This window comes from Hyperoodon ampullatus (assembly GCF_949752795.1).
Source record: "Hyperoodon ampullatus genome assembly, chromosome: 3".
NCBI lineage: Eukaryota > Metazoa > Chordata > Mammalia > Artiodactyla > Ziphiidae > Hyperoodon > Hyperoodon ampullatus.
The window spans coordinates 5,434,356-5,453,054 of record NC_136916.1 but is presented as its reverse complement, the minus strand read 5'-3'; the positions used below and the strand labels follow the sequence as shown (position 1 = coordinate 5,453,054).

The 18,699-nt window shown below is 41.9% G+C and overlaps 1 protein-coding gene across 1 annotated transcript in view; it reads right to left on the bottom strand.

Annotated features, from left to right (window-relative positions):
• The window catches only part of CUBN (cubilin), a 276,969-nt gene that overhangs the window by 257,078 nt on the left and 1,192 nt on the right, over positions 1–18,699 (bottom strand). The window contains exons 3-11 of the mRNA XM_079700464.1: positions 17,853–17,948; positions 17,045–17,083; positions 14,421–14,522; positions 13,672–13,775; positions 6,976–7,102; positions 5,855–6,017; positions 3,389–3,520; positions 2,116–2,211; positions 148–266 (exon numbers count right to left, since the gene is read on the bottom strand). Coding sequence (XP_079556590.1) covers positions 148–266; positions 2,116–2,211; positions 3,389–3,520; positions 5,855–6,017; positions 6,976–7,102; positions 13,672–13,775; positions 14,421–14,522; positions 17,045–17,083; positions 17,853–17,948 — 978 coding nt within the window. The remainder of the gene's footprint in view (positions 1–147; positions 267–2,115; positions 2,212–3,388; positions 3,521–5,854; positions 6,018–6,975; positions 7,103–13,671; positions 13,776–14,420; positions 14,523–17,044; positions 17,084–17,852; positions 17,949–18,699) is intronic.

Below are 18,699 nucleotides of genomic sequence, written 5' to 3'. Positions count from 1 at the left end.
TACCTTTTACCTGAAAGTTATTGACAGTTCTTTATCTTAAGTTTGAATCATTACCTTAAAATCTATAAATCATAGAAAACATACTCAGAAGTGAAACTAAAATTATTCTCCAGTACGCAGTTTCCCCAGGAAGAGCAAAGGACTCACTTGGCACTGTCCATTTAAACAGGGGTGACTCAGGCAAATGTTGCTGAGCTGCACACATCCATTTGGTCCATAACCACTTCCAGTATATCCCGGGAGACAGGTGCAGACAGGTAAGGAACCTGTTTAGAAATACAAATGGATGCGTAAATACAGGTCCCCTCCATTCTGACCCAGTAACAAAGCTCAGGCTCTGTGGTCTAAACAAGGAGTCGTCAAAGTCTACACATCCCCAGGGGCAGACAAGGTGAGGTGTGAAGAGAAAATATTAGAATCTTTTTTTTTTTTCTAGTTTTTATCTTAAGAATAAGAAAGACATGACACATTTTCAGTATTTATTTGCAGGCTGACACTGGTGCTGTCAGCCTGTATGTCATGGTCCTGAGTTGTGTACAAATGGGAGGCATGCCAAGGAAAAGGGGAGTTTCTTATCATGGAGGGCTTGACAGCCAGAAAGAGCGTTCCTCTGAGGACAGTGTCTGTTGCAAGCACTGTACACATACTGACTAACTTAATCCTCTCAAGAGCCCTATAAATAGGTACTATTATAATTTCCATTTACAGATGAAGACAAAGCACAGAGAGATTAAGTGCCTTTCATCAGGGACACACAGCTAGAACATGGTGGAGCCACGGGAAAAGTAAAATCCAGTCTTCTTCTAGAATTCATGCTCCTAACCACTTCAGTGGGCTGTTAGTCATTTAATAAACACTTAAAGAGTTATACACATATATACATGCATATATACACACATATATTCTTTCATATATATGATATGACAAGTTAGCAAAAGTAAAAGTGGTATTTTGAAATAACGAGAGATATGATACGTTATTCAATAAATGGAGTTGGGGCCACCTATTTGGACAAAAATATCAGATTAGACCTCTATTTGATGCTATAGATAAAAACAAATCTTAAAAAGATCAAAGATTTTAATATTAAGAATAAATGAGAGTACATGTACTTGACTATTTTTAAAGAGTTTGGTAGGGAAGACCAAATTCTCAGAGGGAAAACCCTAAAAGAAAACATTTACCTTTTTGACTACATAAAAATTTTAAACTTCTAAATAGAAAATACAACCAAAAAATTAAAATAAAAACAACATCCAGGAAAAGTACGTGTAAAACATAAGATAGATAATGAGATAATATCCTCATAGTATCTAATGAAATTTTACAAATCAATAAGAAAGAAGATGAACAAAGGACATGAAAGAAAAGTTTTAAATGGCCAGTAAATATCTAAAAAGTATTCATTATGAATTATTAGTAATCAGAAAGCTTTTTGATTTAATCAAAATTAAAATAATGAGAAGGCAATTTTTGCCTATAAAATTGACCAAAACGAAACACAGCAATAGTACCCATTATTGTCAAGGGTGGGGTAAATGTATATTTTCACACACTGTTAATGAGCATATAAATTGATACATTTTCTGGGAGAAAATTTAGTAATATGTATGTTTTTTAAATTGTAGGAGGTGAAGCTTCTTTTACGCAGCACAGCAGACCCTGTTGGTTTTCACCCTAGATCCATTTGCCCCTCCTTAGTAGTGAACTCCTTATTTTAACTGGGAGCATGGGCACATGAAATAAAGATTACATTTCGCAGCTTCCCTTGCAGCCAGGCTCAGTGGAGCCAAAGGCCCAGAAAGGCGAGTCCTTAAAGAGAGCTGACAGGTCCTCCTTCCTCCTTTTCTCCTTCCTGCTGGAATACAGTCATGCATCTATCAGCTGGCTTAATTACCTTGGTAAATAATTGCAAAAATTAGAGCAGATAATAAAAGAGCATAGCCTATTGCACTTTTAAAACTCCAAATGTATAGTTTTAGAACATGGATTAATTTTTGGTTTGAAGACCAAAGTAAGAATTTTGAAAATAGAGGATTTTGATTCTAAAATGTTGATTTGCTTAAGAAGGTCATATTAAAATACCCCAAACCCGAGGGAGAGATGAGTCATTACCCAGAACCAAGGAGCATGACGCGAGTGGGTGGCAGCCTCCGTTATTGACCGAGCAGAGGTCTATGAGGGTGCAGACCCTTCCATCGCCCTGGTACCCTGATCACAGCAAGAGCAGGGGCATGAAAAACAACGTCAGGAATATGCAAGAAGAAGAATCCCAATCTGAGAATCAAATATCACAGGAACCAGACCAACCACAGATCTTCCACCATCAAAACAGAAAATGTAAATGTAATGTGGCATAAATAAAATTCCATAGTTAAGAAAATGGACAGGGACTTCCCTGGTGGCGCAATGGATAAGACTCCACACTACCAATACAAGGGGCCTGGGTTCAATCCCTGGTCAGGGAACTAGATGCCGCATACATGTTGCAACTAAGAGTTTGCATGCCATGACTAAGGAGCTGGCGAGCCGCAACTAAGGAGCCCACCTGCCACAACTAAGGAGCCCACATGCCGCAACTAAGGAGGCCTGAAGCCACAACTAAGGAGCCCACGAGCCACAACTAGACCCAGTGCAACCAAATAAATAAATAAAATAATAAATATTAAAAAAAGAAAATGGACAACAAGAATTAGGAACCTGATTTCAGAAACAATATTCAGGGTTGTTTCTAATGACACAAATAAAACTAAAAAGACAAATGAAACTACTGGGAGACTCAGAAAGTGCTGATACTAAGGAAGTTGACATTTTTTAATTACAGTGACTTTGAAGATCTTGGAGTTGAATTATTCTAAAAGTCCAAAGTACTGTTATTTCAGGTTAATAAAACATACAGGGTTTCAGTTTACCCCTTAGAACTCCCTGAACTTCTTGGATAGTAACTCAGTTTAGATTAGAGAATAGGAGTCATGACTTCTTTCCAGAAGAGAAGGGAAACTCACATGTATGATATGCCTACTATTATGTCTGTTATTAAGTAAACTTTATATGGAAACCATCTCATGAGCTCATTATATTAATAAATGATTTGTGGGAACAATAGGTCTGTGATCCATAGAGAAAATCTGTCAAGTTCTACATTATCTCAAGAGGCTATTTCACAGTTTGTAAAGGCTTACTGTTTTCCATTGATATTCAAAATATGTTTTATTTCTTTCTTATAACATAGCTGAACTAATGTGCCCTGGATCCATAAGTTAAGTAAAACTTTTTGCACTATTCAGTTTGTCTCCTTAGACATAAGTCATATTTACAACGGAACACAAGAGCCTGTTTTCAAATGCATGTTTTGCCTGTAAGGGTATCAGGAAATTTGGTGTAGCACCTGGTGGACAGGGATGACAGTGGTAAGATCCAGGTGTGTTTATACACTCAACAGGTGGAGCCACAGAACAACCGCCATTGCTTATCTCACATTCATTGATATCTTCACAAATGTATCCATTTCCTTGCCAGCCTAGAAAAACAGGTTTGAAAAGTTAGCTCTTCAATAGTTAAAAACACATGAAAACCTGCTTAACTGTGTAAGGAACCACTGATTACAATGAGATACACTCTACCTATCAGACTGGCAAAAATTGTTTTAAATACTTACGATCAAATTCTGGGAAAGAGGTGGGCACATGGGGTAGTCTTATATGCTGTTAGTCAGAAGTTAAATTAATAAAACCTATCGGGAAAGAGATCTAGGAGTATTCATTTAAAATTTTAAAATACATACCTTTTGACTAACAATTCCACTTCTTAAAACTTATTCTGCAATGATAAAACTGTCAGTACATAAAGATGTAGGTGAGCTGGTATCTACTGCAGCATTGTTTAATGGGAAAAAAAACCTCTCAATGGTCTACAGGAGCATAGCTGAAAATATTATGACTCATCTATACCACTGGATGCTAAAAGCTATTTTAATAATATGTGCACAGACACTGAAAGGATTTTCCCTTATGTATTTTAATTGAAAATACCAAATTTTAGAAATATATGCAGAGCTGTGATCCCAGTTTGGGGAAAGAATTGTTTTTAAACCTGCATATAGGTCTGTGTGCTTGTATGAGTGAAGGAAAATGCAGAAGAGGAGAGAACCAGTTGCTAACAGTGGTCTCATCAGGAGAAGGGGCTTGAAGAAGGAAGGGATTATCATGTTACTAGAGACACAGCTGTTTTATTCAACTGTTGAGTTTTATTACTCAATTGAAATGATTTAAAATTATGAGAATTTTTTAAACATTTTAAATCCTTTAAAATATTTATTTTCTTTAATCTAAGTAGGGAACCCTTCTAAAAATCTACCTAAGAAAATTGTCATATTTGTGGGTGAATAATTGAATGCATAGAAAAAAGCTGGAAGGAAATACGTTCAAACATTAGTGGTGGCTCTGAGTGATGACTATATTTTTTTTCTGTTGTTTTTTTTCATAATTTTATAGTTTCTTTATATTTTTTAAGAGCATATATTGCTTTGATAGTCAGGGGAAACTAAGGTGATTGACAGGAAAACGAAAAGTTTGTGTTTCTCTTTTTCCTCTCCAACAGTGAAAAGAAAAATGTAAGAACACCTTTGCCCAGGTTATACTTTAAATGATTTACTTTTCTGATTTCTAGTTTTTAAAGATTGTCATTGGCAAATTCCCTTCAAGAACATGATTATTTGCACATTTTGCTTGCCCCTGAGAACTAAGAAGGAAAAGGTCTTGACGTGTTTTCTTCAGTGTCTTTCTACTTGTACAAGATCTAAACATGTAAGATGAAGAAAGTCACTAAACCAGACATTGCTAAGTGAGCCAACAGGCACGTGAGGTTCCCTGGCAAGAGAGAATAAGGGAGAACTCAGCAGCTCAGCTCTCACCCAGGGCCAAGCACACCTGGGTTTGGATCCTGACTGAGGCTAAGCTCTTGGATCTTGGGCAAGTTATTTACCTTCTCTGAGGTTCAAGTTCTTATATTTCAAAATGGGAATAATACTAATTCCTACCACTTCTCGTTTCTGTTGTAGCTGCGTGAATTAGAAATTGCCTAGCACAGTGCCTTAATGACATTCTCATAAGGAATAGCTGCACTTATTATATTCTTCTTGGGTTCCGCTTTCTAAGAACACCCAAGGAGTGCAGACGGGCCTTGTGAACGCTCTGGGGTCTGGTCAATTGTTTGCCAGTGCGCCCAGATCAGTGCTCAGCTCACAGTAGGTGTTCTGCAAGCATGCCTTGAAGGGAGGAGGATGATCTCACAGTAAGAAATGAAGCTTTGACTCAAACCCAGGCAGTCTCTGAGCCCTGAGTCCACATTCTCAGGGACCTCCCCTGGAGGTTCGGTCTCTGTGGGTCTGTGATGGAGCTGGACGGCCCTATTTACAGCCAGGCCCCAGGGTCTTCTAACGACACACCCGGGTGAGGACTACTGGGCTCTAGTGAACACAGTCAGAGTTCAGTTTGCCCAGGTCTACAGTCATCTGGTTCATATGAAAGGCGGGACCAGAGCACGTGTCTTTTGATCTCAAGTCTAATCAGTTCACAGCCATAGCAGCAAAATGTTTGACCTCCCAAACTCTATGGCTAACCCTGGCCCCGAAATTTGAGTCTGGCACACTTTGGGACAAACCCCCCATTTCTTTTGTTGAATTGTTGCAGCAGTAAGATGGTCTGGAGTCGGATTTAGTGAATCAGGACATGAAACTGGACCGGAAGCCATCCTGAAAACAGCATGCTTATCCCTCGGCAGTGGAAGGAACTTGGTTCTGGTGTTTTGCCTGGCTGCCAGGCATCTCTGGCCGGGTGGGGACACATCCATATACCTGTGGGACAGGCGCCACAATAGAAGGAGCCCGGCGTGTTGAAACACTGCACAAGCGCTGAGCAAGGCGAAGGCCAGAGGCTGCACTCGTCTCTGTCCAGCGTGCAGGCCACACTGTTCGACGGGGCCGTCCACCCGGCATCGCAGAGGCAGCTGTACTTGGGCTGGCAGGACGACAAGGGTGTGAAGAAAGGCAATCAAGAAAAATGAGCATGAAAAGCCTTTGAAAATCTCAGGGAGCCCACAGCTGATTTTTCCTCTAACGTTCATTTCCATGAGGCCAATCGAGTGGCTTCTCTTTTTCTTCCCATATGATTAAGCATTTAGACCAGACCATGAAAAAAAGAGAAACAGCTTTATTTTAGAATAAGGGAAACCTGTCATTTGCCCCCAAAGATGCCTGGGAAAGAGTAACAACAATCAAGAGCTGTAAGTCAATATAATTAAAGTCAATCAACTCAGCCTGCTCTGCTTTTAGAGGGAAAAACACCCATGTAGGCACAGGCCTTGGAAAATCAATTCAGTTTGTTTCCTTTTTGAAGGGTCCACCCACCACCACCCCTCCCACCATGGCTGGAAGGGAACCATTTTCCATCACATGGGCAGAAAAAAATAGAACTAAAAATAAAGACCGGAAGGTCTCCAGCAAGGCCAAGTGGGCCAGGGCTGGGTGACCTTGAAGGCCAGGAATCAAGGTCACTAGGACCCAGAGCACAGAGGACACTCTGGGAAGTGGAGTCTGCAGCAGTCACAGGGGCTCAGGGGCCAGAAAAATCCAGACTCCTTAAAATTGAATGTTGCAAACAAGGGCAGGCCTTTTGTGTCGCCATGTCTTGTCACCGTTAAAACTCACAAGGCCAAGAGAAGGTCATGTCTCACAGCAAGATTCATGGACGAATCATAAAAAAAATGCTCGGATTTATATAATGAAATCAACCTCTGGGTCCCCTTTTCTGTTTATTTATAGACAACGGTCACAACCTTCCTCATCTGAGGCCGGCTTAAGGGCAGGACGTGGCTCCCGTCTGCATCCCCACAGGGTCCTGCTTGTACACAGCTACGCGGATTGAGGAACTGATACCCAGGCCTCTCCCGAGGGGTCCCACTCCAGAAGACACCCACCTCTCCAGCCTGCACTCGGACCAGATCCTCGCAGATGCCGTGGACACAGCGCACCTGGGAACCCCCCTCACAGTCGTCGTATTTGGATGCACACTGGGGGCCGTGGGTCTCCGGCGAGCAGAGACAACTGCTGGTCACACAGAGCACAACGTCAGGACCTGTTTCTTAGCATCAATAAAAAAAATAGCAGTAATTCCGATTGCAGGTCAGTGATCTTCAAGTGGAATCATAAACCAGCAAACCAGATTTACTGGCTGGCGTCCTGGGAGAAAATCACTGTGCTCTTCTTTAAGTGGCAGATTCAGTAAATGTGTTATCATCTCAAATATGGGGTGTGAGGGCACGACTACCACTATAAATTCTTCTGCTATCAGGTCATCAAACAGTGCTTTCAAAGGTCAGCCATCTATAAACTAAGGGGGATGGAGTTCATCAGGATGGTAAAGGGAGAGATCATCACAGCAGTTCATAGTCTATCCAGCTGGACGCGCCAGTAAGCACAGGTGACCTTGACTGAATGGGTAAATTCCCGAATATTCTCTAGGCTTGCATAACCTCACAGACAGTGGTATATCCACATCTCAGAGTCTATGATGATGATGATTCTACTACAAGGGCAACATTTCTATCCATAAGACGGGAGTTAACATAGTAACATTTCCTTCATTGTCACATTGTAACTCACAAGATGTAATTATCACATATTACCTCAACTAGCCGTGGGTGTTTTGTCATGAGATTGCAGTTCAGTAATAATCAAATAAGGAAAGTCGTTTTAAGCTATCGTAATCTTAAAGTTGCTGAGTTAGTTTTATATCTGTCCTGCAGCTTCAGAGGGAATGTGGACGGTGTGAGATGGTGGCTGGGGGAAGTGGGGGAGGTAGAGGAATCACAGAGCTACACTTCTTTACACACGTCTGAGCACAGCTGATGGAGTGAGAGCCAGGCCCACAGGGCACTGTTTGCCTGACTTGAGCCAGGCTGGCCATTGGGGCCGAGGGCAGAGTCAAGGTACGAGGAGGACCTGTGTGGCCATGGACCGTGAACTAGTGTCTGAGTGTTCTGGAAAAGGGGCCACTCTACCTGGTAAAGAAGCTCTTTTTTTTTTTTTTTTGCGGTACCCGGGCCTCTCACTGCTGTGGCCTCTCCCGTTGCGGAGCACAGGCTCCGGACGCTCAGGCTCAGCGGCCATGGCTCACGGGCCCAGCCGCTCCACGGCACGTGGGATCTTCCCGGACCGGGGCACGAGCCCATGTCCCCTGCATCGGCAGGCGGACTCTCAACCACTGCGCCACCAGGGAAGCCCTAAAGAAGCTCTTTTAACGATCCGTGCTGAGGCACAGAGCGCTCCGCTGATGTCCACGGATAAAAACAAATGTGTGATTGGCCGTGAGGGAAAGAGGAGCTTGGTTGTTGGAGAAGCTCTAGGAGCCACACTCTGGGCACAGAACTCTGTGTAGCCGTGGAGGCCCCAGAAACAACTGCTGTGGTGGCACCTTCAAGCGGGTTCTAAGGAAGAAAGAGACCAACGAATGTGGCCGCAGATGGAGAGTAAGAGTACAGTGAATACCATTCAGGCACTCACATGTGGGGCTGCCAGACGGAGCAAATAAAGATACAGGAAGCCCGGTTTAAAATTTGAATTTCAGATAAATCCTTTTTTGGTATAAGTATGTCCCATGCAATTTGCAACATCAATATATAATTCTGTAAAACCTGTTCCATTAACAAATTACACTTCTGAGCATTCCAAGGTTGCCTTTCTCATTAAGGTCATAGGTTGATAGCAATACATGATTAAACTTAAAAAGAAATTCAGTTATTCATTCCTTACCCATAGCTATTTATCTTCTTCTCATCTCTCTTTTTCCATACTCCCCCTCTCATATTCTCTTCCCTTTCCTCTTCACGCTCCCAGCCTTACACAGAATATTCTTTCAGACAATTTAATTAGACTCTTGGAGATGGCAGGACTTTGGACCATCTCTTGCACATATTTGAGGATCTGATCCAGGTGGCTTCCTGGCTAAAAGTTTGTTTTACCAGCACCTCCACCCACCAAAAGAAATTTTTTTTAATCTTTAAACCAACTATTACTAGCTTTCTGAGTCTATGATGTATGAGAAGTCTGAGTATTCAGGAACCCATGGGACAAGACTGCGTAGGTTTAAATCTTGACCCTTCCTGTTAACTCTTCACCTTAGACCATGTAATAATAACTCCCTCTACCTCTGTTTCTTGTAAAATATAAGTGCCAATCTATGAACACTATTTTCACCTTGGGGTCTAAAGGCATTTTCCTGTAGGAAGTGCTCAGGAAACTGTGCATTTATCTTATCACTAAGTGCTTTACTATTGGAAAAGGACTTGAAATTTGAGAAGAGCTGCAGTTAAATCCTCTCTCTTCCTTCTCCCTTGCTATTGTCATTTGGAAAAGAGTACATTTTAATCCTACAGCACTTCCCTAATGAGCTACAAAGTATACTTCTTTCATTAAGTTTAGATAACGAGAAGAAGAAAGCCTAAGGGGAGGAAGGAAGCCAAATACAAGAGCAATTTCCTTACTATGATCCTCAAAGACAACTATTTTTAATCCCATTTTACTGGCAAGGTTCAAATTGCCCAAGGCACAGAATTAGCAATTGGCAGAAGATGAATTAAAACGTAGGTCAGTGTTATTCCTGTACTATTGTTTTTCCACATCGCATTCCCATGTTCTGAAAGGGAGAGTTAGTTGAAGACTTTCCATTTTTACATGTCTTTTTAACATAACAGTGTTTGCATGCAAAATGTATATTCTCAAGGTGTCTGGATACACCCTTAAGGAAAAAGAGTAGTGAATTATATGCCTCCCTGAAGAAGTCACTTTTGTAACGACCTTCTGTTGCTAATTTGGTCCCAGCAGAAAAAAACTAGGCTTTTCCATCTTCAAAAACGCTGCAAGTGCATCTGGCAATTGAGACGAGGTCACATATATTTTCACAGTCATAGTTTAACTTGTGCTAGAGTCCATGGTTCAATATTAATATAACTGACTAACTAAAAGAGGTAATACGTTTAATACCTAACTACCATCTGAGCTAAAACCAGAAGATCCTCCATCGTAAGCTCTGCCTGTTTTAAAATCTACCAGTGATAAGAATGGAAATAAGTAAAATAAAATATGATAAACTCCACTGTGTTCTTGGAGAAAAAACAAACAACAAACTCAGCTTTTTTTTTTTTTTTTTTGCCCTATGAAGCCTTCTGGATCTGAGCCCGAAGTATATAACATGCACCGTCCATGCATATGGCAGATGTGGATCCCATGGACTGTCTTAAACCCATAGTCATCAGGAAACAACAGGAATCACTTCTTCAGAATAAAGAGGCAATAACAGTATTGAGAAGTGTCAAAGTATTACCTGTTAGCTGTCTGAACACTTGGGACAAGACCACGAGCCACAGGAGCCAGGGGAAACAGACGATGGTTTTTCTTGCTCTACTTTCATTACTCCAAGAAAGAATTTTTACCAGAAATTTTTCTGTGAAATGGGGCTTCCAATGAATTAGTATTTGCATAGCGCTTTGTCTTTCAAAGGTCTTTATAATTAAAAATTATTAAGCCCCTTAAATAAAGACTCCTTTGTCTCCCTCAAGTAAGTGGGCTCTAAGAGTCAGAGACTGAAGAAGGCTGCAAATCCAGAGCAAAATCTGCTCACCACAGACACATCTGCACATCCAGATTATTCGACAGGGTCTCAAGTTTGCCTCCATCAACTGCCCACAGAAGTTTCCAGAAGGGGCTTCTAGTCTCAGGGAAGCTACTGATTAACAAGGATTTCACCTCATGTAATTAGTAGAACTCGAGAAAATATCTAAAGGATCTTTGTTTCATTCCACATAGATTCCACAAAGCAAGCGTTTAATCTTATGCTCATGTACATTTTTCGATGTGCTCTTTTATTCCTTCAAAAAGACTTCATCATATGCCTGAATGCGAGTATTTTTGTTTTGTTTTGTTTTGTTTTTTTTCACCGTAGTAGCAAAGGGAATTTATTTATTTTTTTATTTTATTTTTATTTTTATTTATTTATTTATTTTTTTATTTGTTTCTGCTTTATAACAAAGTGAATCAGTCATACATATACATCTGTTCCCACATCCCCTCCCTCATGCATCTCCCTCCCTCCCACCCTCCCCATCCCACCCCTCCAGGCGGTCACAAAGCACAGAGCTGATCTCCCTGTGCTCTGCGGCTGCTTCCCACTATCTATCTACCTTACGTTTGGTAGTGTATATATGTCCCTGCCTCTCTTTCCCTTTGTCACAGCTTACCCTTCCCCCTCCCCATATCCTCAAGCGAGTATTTAGGTCATAGATAATCAACTGGAATTCGTGAGGCTTCATAAACCATCCCCACAGCAAGAAGAAACCAGAGTGAAGTGCTGTGCTCCCTAGCGTACTCCAGCAAAGCTATGAAGCGCAGAAACTAGAAACCAAAACCATCCCCAGGGTCAGCACAATCAGCCCTTTGGCTTTCTTTGATAGGACGGTGCAAGAGAAAATAATTCAGTGCTGCCCTATCAAGTTAATCTGCCATTTAGGCAGCTCTCAACAAATACAATGGCCCTCCCTCCCTCCCCCCACCACTCCCTCCTTCTCCTTTGTATCTGGAAAAATTAACCTCTGACATGCCGCAAATACTTGTGTTAAAATTTTTCTTTTCTTTTCCATTTTGCAGGGGTAAAAATACAAATTTGTCCTGGGGGGAGAAAACGATTTTGGCTTCCTCTATGGGTCTCCCCTCCCTGCTGCACACATTTATTATTGTGTTGACTTGCAAGACTCCAGAAGACAGCGATGATAACAGAAGACCAAGAGTGAGAACTAACCTCCAGGACATTCCTCAATAACAGGAAGGCGGGAACCATTAGTGCTAGGAGTCATTTGCCACTGATATCTGCAAGCAGCAATTCTCATTGATAAATACCCATAAACAGAAATGAGGAGATAATGCTTTCAAGGCAATGAAAGATTAGACCTGCATTCTGGATCTGGCCCAAGCTTGAATGTTTATAAAAGCAGGGATCAGGGGGTTCCTTTAAATGAGAAACAAAATCCAGAGAGCAAAAGGCTCTTTACTAATGTAATAGTTCATTTACATCACAGGCGGTACAATGTGCATGACATTTAAACTCACAGACACATCCACCAGAAGTCTGAATGAGTTAAGTTTGTAACTTGCAATGAGCAAAAATTTTTAAGATCAGGTCAAGAGAACAAAAGGATCAACTAAATGAAAAAGAGGAAGATTGTGGTTGCTTTTTGAGAAAATAGTGTGTTAACAGATGACAAGGCCAAAACCAAAATTACTGTGCTCATTTTTGCTGGAAAGGTCAGAATGGATCGTCACAAGGGAATTGAAGGACAAGACATCAGGGATACTAGCGAGAGAGTAAATAATTGCCCTTTACTCCAGTGAGGTCACACCCAGAGATTCTGTCATAACAGAACCAATTTCTTTATCTTTTAATAATCACAGAATATAGGAGATCCACCAAACTACAGGGAAAGATAATGTCTAGAGGTCTGAGGTTTTCTTAAAGTGATTTTTAAGAAACTACAGAAACAGTTTGGCATTGATCTGCCATACATTTTTGGACTTGATTCTTTAACAAGATAGTGCATCAGCCAGTGTAGCTTTAAAGACCGATATTCCTAGAGTTTGATGGGAACATGGACGCATCGGGATACCTAAGCCGGCTTCGTAAGGGCAGGGAAGTCTTCCTGCAGAGGGGAAGCCTGAGTGGAGCTGGACAATGCTGTAGACGAGCCATGTGGCAGAGGCAATCAGAAGAGAAGATGGGGGAGGCCTGACGATTGTGGTGATGGCCCGATGGCCGACTGAAGAAAGACAGTGAGCGCTAACCGTGTGAAGAAAACCTCGGTTCCACCTCTGCTCTGGTTACGGCTAACACCGCACTTAGCGCTTGAATGGAGATGTCCCGATGTGATCTGTCAGCTCTCTGCTCGGTGGAATGAGGGCAGCAGGGGCTCACTGGTATGTGTGTGTGTGTTGGGGGGGTGTCCCTCCCTCTTCTACATAAGGCTCCGCAGTGGCTGCCGCTCTGAAGCCGTGACTCCTACTAACCCTTTGGCCTCATCTTGCCCCGGGCCATCCTCACCCTACCCCAGCCACGGTGGCCTCCTTCCCTCCCGTGCCTCAGAGACTCCACAGAAAGGATTTCTTCATGGGGTGAGAGCTGAGGTCACACAAGCTTTTTTCCATCTAAGTAAATAGCTACGTGTATGTTAAATAAGCACCACGTGACTTCTCCAGGGAACACTTAATTTTGCTGGTAATACAGACACTTAATCTTGGACACTTGTAACCAGGGGATGTCTTAGCCCTTCAAAAACACACCGTAATATGTTTTTTAAAAAAACCAAAAAAACAGGCAAAAGTGACAGTCAGTTTTGCTAAAGCTTTAGGAGACTTTACATATTTCTGTTTAACTCTCTGGGGGCTTTTGACCTTGGCCATGAGAAGGACATTTCTCAGGCAGCTGGGACACCTCCAGCCCACGCCTAAGAATGAGACCTGCAGACCAAACCGAAATGAGGTGGAGCCACCGTGGCTAATATGCAGACCTGTGAGTATGAAAAATAAATACTTATTGGTTTAAAAAAAAAAAAAGGAAAGAAAAAAGTTACCTGTAACTTCCGGCTGTATTTATACACGTGGCTCCATTCTGGCAGCCCAAGGGTGTTCCTGAGTAAATCTCACATTCGTTAACGTCAACGGAGCACAGAGGACCCTGCGTTCAGACAAAGAACAAAGTCAGGGGTCACAGAGGCATCCGGGGCCAGTCCTCACAGGACACGATGAAGGATTTAAACACGGACAGGAAGGAAATCCTCGGTCAAGCCAAACACATTAAAATTGAGACTGATCTCCAGTCCTCGTTCCTCTGGAACTCAGGTAATGGCCCAACAGAGACAAAGAGCTCTTCACAGATCACACCAGTCACACGAGAAGAACCCTTATACAGACTAACCCTCATTTCACTATGGAGCTCTGCCTGGGAATAGGCACAAAATTTCTTTTTAATGCACATGTCAGGAACGTTTTCATCATTAATAGAAAAGGGCAGGAAAATGTACAGGCTATATCAAGATTTGTTTAGTACTTTCAAGGCTGAACGATTTAAATTCATGCTAGCTAGAATAACATGTAGTATCCAATCCAGTGAACCCTCCTTAAGATGGCTTAGTATTCAGTGGGTGATAGAATCATGCCCGCCACTGTTTGGATTTTGGTGTACGTGGTGTCATTCATTCTGATTCAGGAGACCACAGAATCCTAGAAACCTTGGATGGAGAATTAAATATGTCTGAAGGACTCCAAGGAAACCACCGATGCCGACTCACCATCATTTTTAACCAAAGACCAAGTGACTCACCTTCCACTGTGAGGGACAGATACAAAAAAAGGAATCCTGGAGATCGAGGCAGGTTCCGCCGTGCTGGCATGGATTGCTGCTGCAGACCTTTCTGTCGTGTGTCTGAAACAAAGACGGGATGGTCAGCAAGACAATCGTGCTTTCCATGTTTCAGAGCAGGTATGTACATAAAACTACATTTTACTCCTGATCAGTGGAGGGTCTTCCTCCAGACTTTAAATCCATTACTTAAATTGTTCTTCAAATCAACTCTCTTATGAGAAAACAAAGCGTTCGCTATCATCAGTCCTATTCATATTCCTTCACTATTAACGTGCATTTAACCAGGGATGGGATGAGGCATGAGTGACAGGCGAGGATTCTCACTCTACTCTTTGGAAAAGCATATTGTTCTTTTGTACGTTGGTGGACAAGGGTCAAGGGTCAAGGGTCAAGACGTCAGGTGTGGGAATCACATGGACGTTTCTCTTGTTCCGGTTCCTTTGCTGTTGTTCTTACCTTTGGTACCTCCAGATAAGCGTTTGAAACATGATCATCTTCTGCTTCCTCCCCTCCTCCCCTGGGTTAAGATAACTGAACTCTTTTCACTCCAAGACCCTTTATTGGAAATGTGGCCTGTGCTTTAGATACACCCTCCAGTCTCGTGCTCACATGACTGCTTTCAGACCAGAGTCACAGACAGACCTGCCTTTGTCTATAGAACCTGGGGAATCTTACCCTATGTCAGCTACCAGTTCCAGTCTTGTAAGATTTGTAATGCCTTTGGGGGCAGAGGAAACTTCTTTAGAGAGGACAAGTGATTATGCAAGGAAAGCTATCCCGTTCATTTCACCTAATCTTTGTCTAATTCTGTTTTAAAAATTAAAATAGGGGCAAATTATTCTTCACATTTAAAAGAAATATTTGGTGACTCAGAGAGAAAATGAAGTCTGTTCCCTCCGTTTGCTGATGAAACTGAGAGCAGAGGAGGGCAGGCTGACTCAGCACCATTCAGGGCAAAGCCCATTCTCTCTCCACCTTTGTAATCAGTCAGGTGCCCATACATTTGGGGGTCTCTTTCTGGGCTCTGTTTTCTTCTATTATTCTGTCTATCTTTGTGCTAGTACCACAATTAGCTCCGTTCATCACAGGATACTATTAAAAATTAACCACAAACTCATTTAGAGTTTTTTCTGGCATACAAGACAACACTGAGGATTAAAAACTCAAAGCCCAAGGGGGCCCAGCAGGAAATGGAATCCGTAAGCGGTCAGGAGGAAGACAATAGGGAACTCGGGGGACTGTGGGGCCCAGAGAGCACTTGCCCCATCCAAAGGCATGAAGGCACTTCCATTCCTAAATCATTAAAAACTCTTCCCGGGCGGATGGGCAGAGGGAGGACAGTCCGAGCTGACTGGACCGTGGCCTCCAGTTCTTGACCTTTGGTAGGAATGAAGAAGCACTCTAGGAGACTGAAAACTCTCGTGCCGTGCCTTGCTCATTTTTAATTCCTCAACTACTCCATAAAAAGATAAAGGCTGAAGGGGCAATTTATTACCAAAGCCAGCAAAAAGAATACACGAACTTGTTCACCAAATTTAAAACACCAAAGTAGAGGACAACATTTGAAGCATAATCAAAAACAGACCAAGAATATTAGAGCAGGGATTCTTAACCTGGAATTCCCTTGCTTTTATTCACAATTTAAAATATGGAGACCTTCTATGCATTTCTCTGTGTGGAAGCTTACAGCCCCCATGAAAGTCTCAAAAATGTCAGCTCCCTACAAAAGGGATAAGAAGTCTAAAATTACAAGGACTAGTTTACAAGCATGTAGTAAAGTTATGGAAGGTTTATTCTAATAAATTGTTCTGATTTAATTACCAGCAAATATACTTTTAAGAAGATTTGGAATATTTTGAGATACATCCTAGACTTCTAAGTTTAATGTTAGAGAAAATGTAAGGCCTTTGAAAACCGAGCCCTGGATGCCAGAATCAGCAAGTTGGGTGGTCACGAGCTGACCAGCTTCAGCCTAAAGTTGCACGGTTAAAAAGTGCCAGCAGCAGAGGAAGAGCACATGGACGGCTAAACTTAGAGTCAGAGGACTTCACATGCCCAGTGACCTTCATCTCTCTGAGGCTCACTTTGCTTCATCTGTGTCCTGGGAAGCATGACTTGTGATGAGAATTAAATGAACTGATTTACAAAACAGAGAGTCACAGATGTAGAAAACAATCTTATGGTTACCAGGAGGAAAAGGTGGGGGGAGGGATAAACTGGGAGATTGGGATGGACATAGACACACTACTATATAGAAAACAGGTAACTAATAAGGACCTACTGTATAGCACAGGGAACTCTACTCAATAGTCTGTAATGACCTATATGGGAAAAGAATCTAAAAAAGAGTGGATATATGTATATGCATAACTGATTCACTTTGCTATACAGCAGAGACTAACAAAACATTGTAAATCAACTATACACCAAAAAAATTTTTTTTTAATTGTGATGAGAATTAAATCATGGGAAAAGCAAAGTCCTTGATATTGATTCTCCATCTACCTTAATACCAGCTCCATCAATGATTCTCATGTATTTTCAATGAAAGATGTTGGCTATCTAGTAGTTACGGGACTTACCTGCTGTAACCTTTGAAATTTTCTCTCAAGATCCACGAGCTAGCAGTGGGGAGGAGAAAACATCTGTTAGCTGGTTCAAAGGCATGTCACACATAATGTTATCCTGTGACATATTTTCCTAATACCTTCTGCTGGGGACTTACTTTATCTGTTTGTTCCTTTTCTTATTGTCTTTTCCCTCCTCTTTTCTCTCCCCTCCAGGCTTCCCTTCCTTTCTACTCTCTTCAATGGCATGCATTTTTTTTTTTTTTTAAGAAGTACAACCCAGGGCTTCCCTGGTGGCGCAGTGGTTGAGAGTCCGCCTGCCGATGGAGGGGACACGGGTTCGTGCCCCGGTCCGGGAGGATCCCACGTGCCGCGGGGCGGCTGGGCCCGTGGGCCATGGCCGCTGAGCCTGCACATCCTGAGCCTGTGCTCCGCAATGGGAGAGGCCACAACAGTGAGAGGCCCGCGTACCGCAAAAAAAAAAAAAAAAGAAGTACAACCCAATGATAAGTTGTTTCATTGATTCTCTGTGCATGGTGACTCTGGGAATTTTCCTAAGTGACAGTGATCCATCCACCTGGTGCTATCAGCACGTGAGCAAAGCCGACTAACACCACAAGCTCTGGTCACAGAATTTCCAACCACGGTCCATCACCACTCTACACCCTCTACTAGAGCTGGGTCATTGAACCGAAAAGCCCACGATCACAACACTACATTTCTAAAGAGGATACAAATTTGGTATATCTTCTGAAAAAGAATTATTTATAAAGTTGAATTAAGGAGAACCCATTTGCTCTGAGGATGTGGAGGTCAGACTCACCTTGGAATCAAGCTGGTGGATTTGACTAGAAATATTCTGAGGCAGACCAATTGCACCTCTTTTTAAGTTCGTAATATCATCTTTGTTTTTCTGGATCTAATTTTAAAAAGGAGAAGAAGAAAAAGGAGGAGGAAGAGAATGCTAGTGAAAAAATCATGTATATAAGAATAACATTTTAAAAATTTTAGTAGTATTCTATTTTAAGCCCCGAGACCTTGCCCATTATTAGAAAAACCAGAACAATGCCACGTATAATAAGCATTGGACTAAAATGGCCGTGGCATCATTCCATTTACCCTTTCAGTAACAATATATCAAGGAATTTTCCATCTGCATATTTTCCCATAATAACACTTTAGAATGCATGTAAAGAGGCCTGGCTTGGAATGAGACTGTTCAGGTTTTAAATCTTGGCTCAGCCATTTAATGTACGTCCTTGGACAGGTTGCTGCAGAGTTCCTCTACCTCCCTTACTGAAGGGGTAATCATAACGCCAACCTCATAGGGCAGCTGTGAGGGTTAGATGAGACAATGAACATAAAGTGCTGAGCACAGTGGATAGCCCATAATAAGCTCTAAATACCAACTTCTAACATTATTAGGGTTAGAATGGGCATCATCAGAAAATCTACAAACAATAAATGCTGGAGAGGGTGTGGAGAAAAGGGAACCCTCTTGCACTGTTGGTGGGAATGTAAGTTGATACAGCCACTGTGGAGAACAGTATGGAGGTTCCTTAAAAAACTAAAAATAGAACTACCATATCACCCAGAAATCACACCACTGGGCATAAATCCTGAGAAAACCATAATTCAAAAAGACACATGCACCCCAATGTTCATTGCAG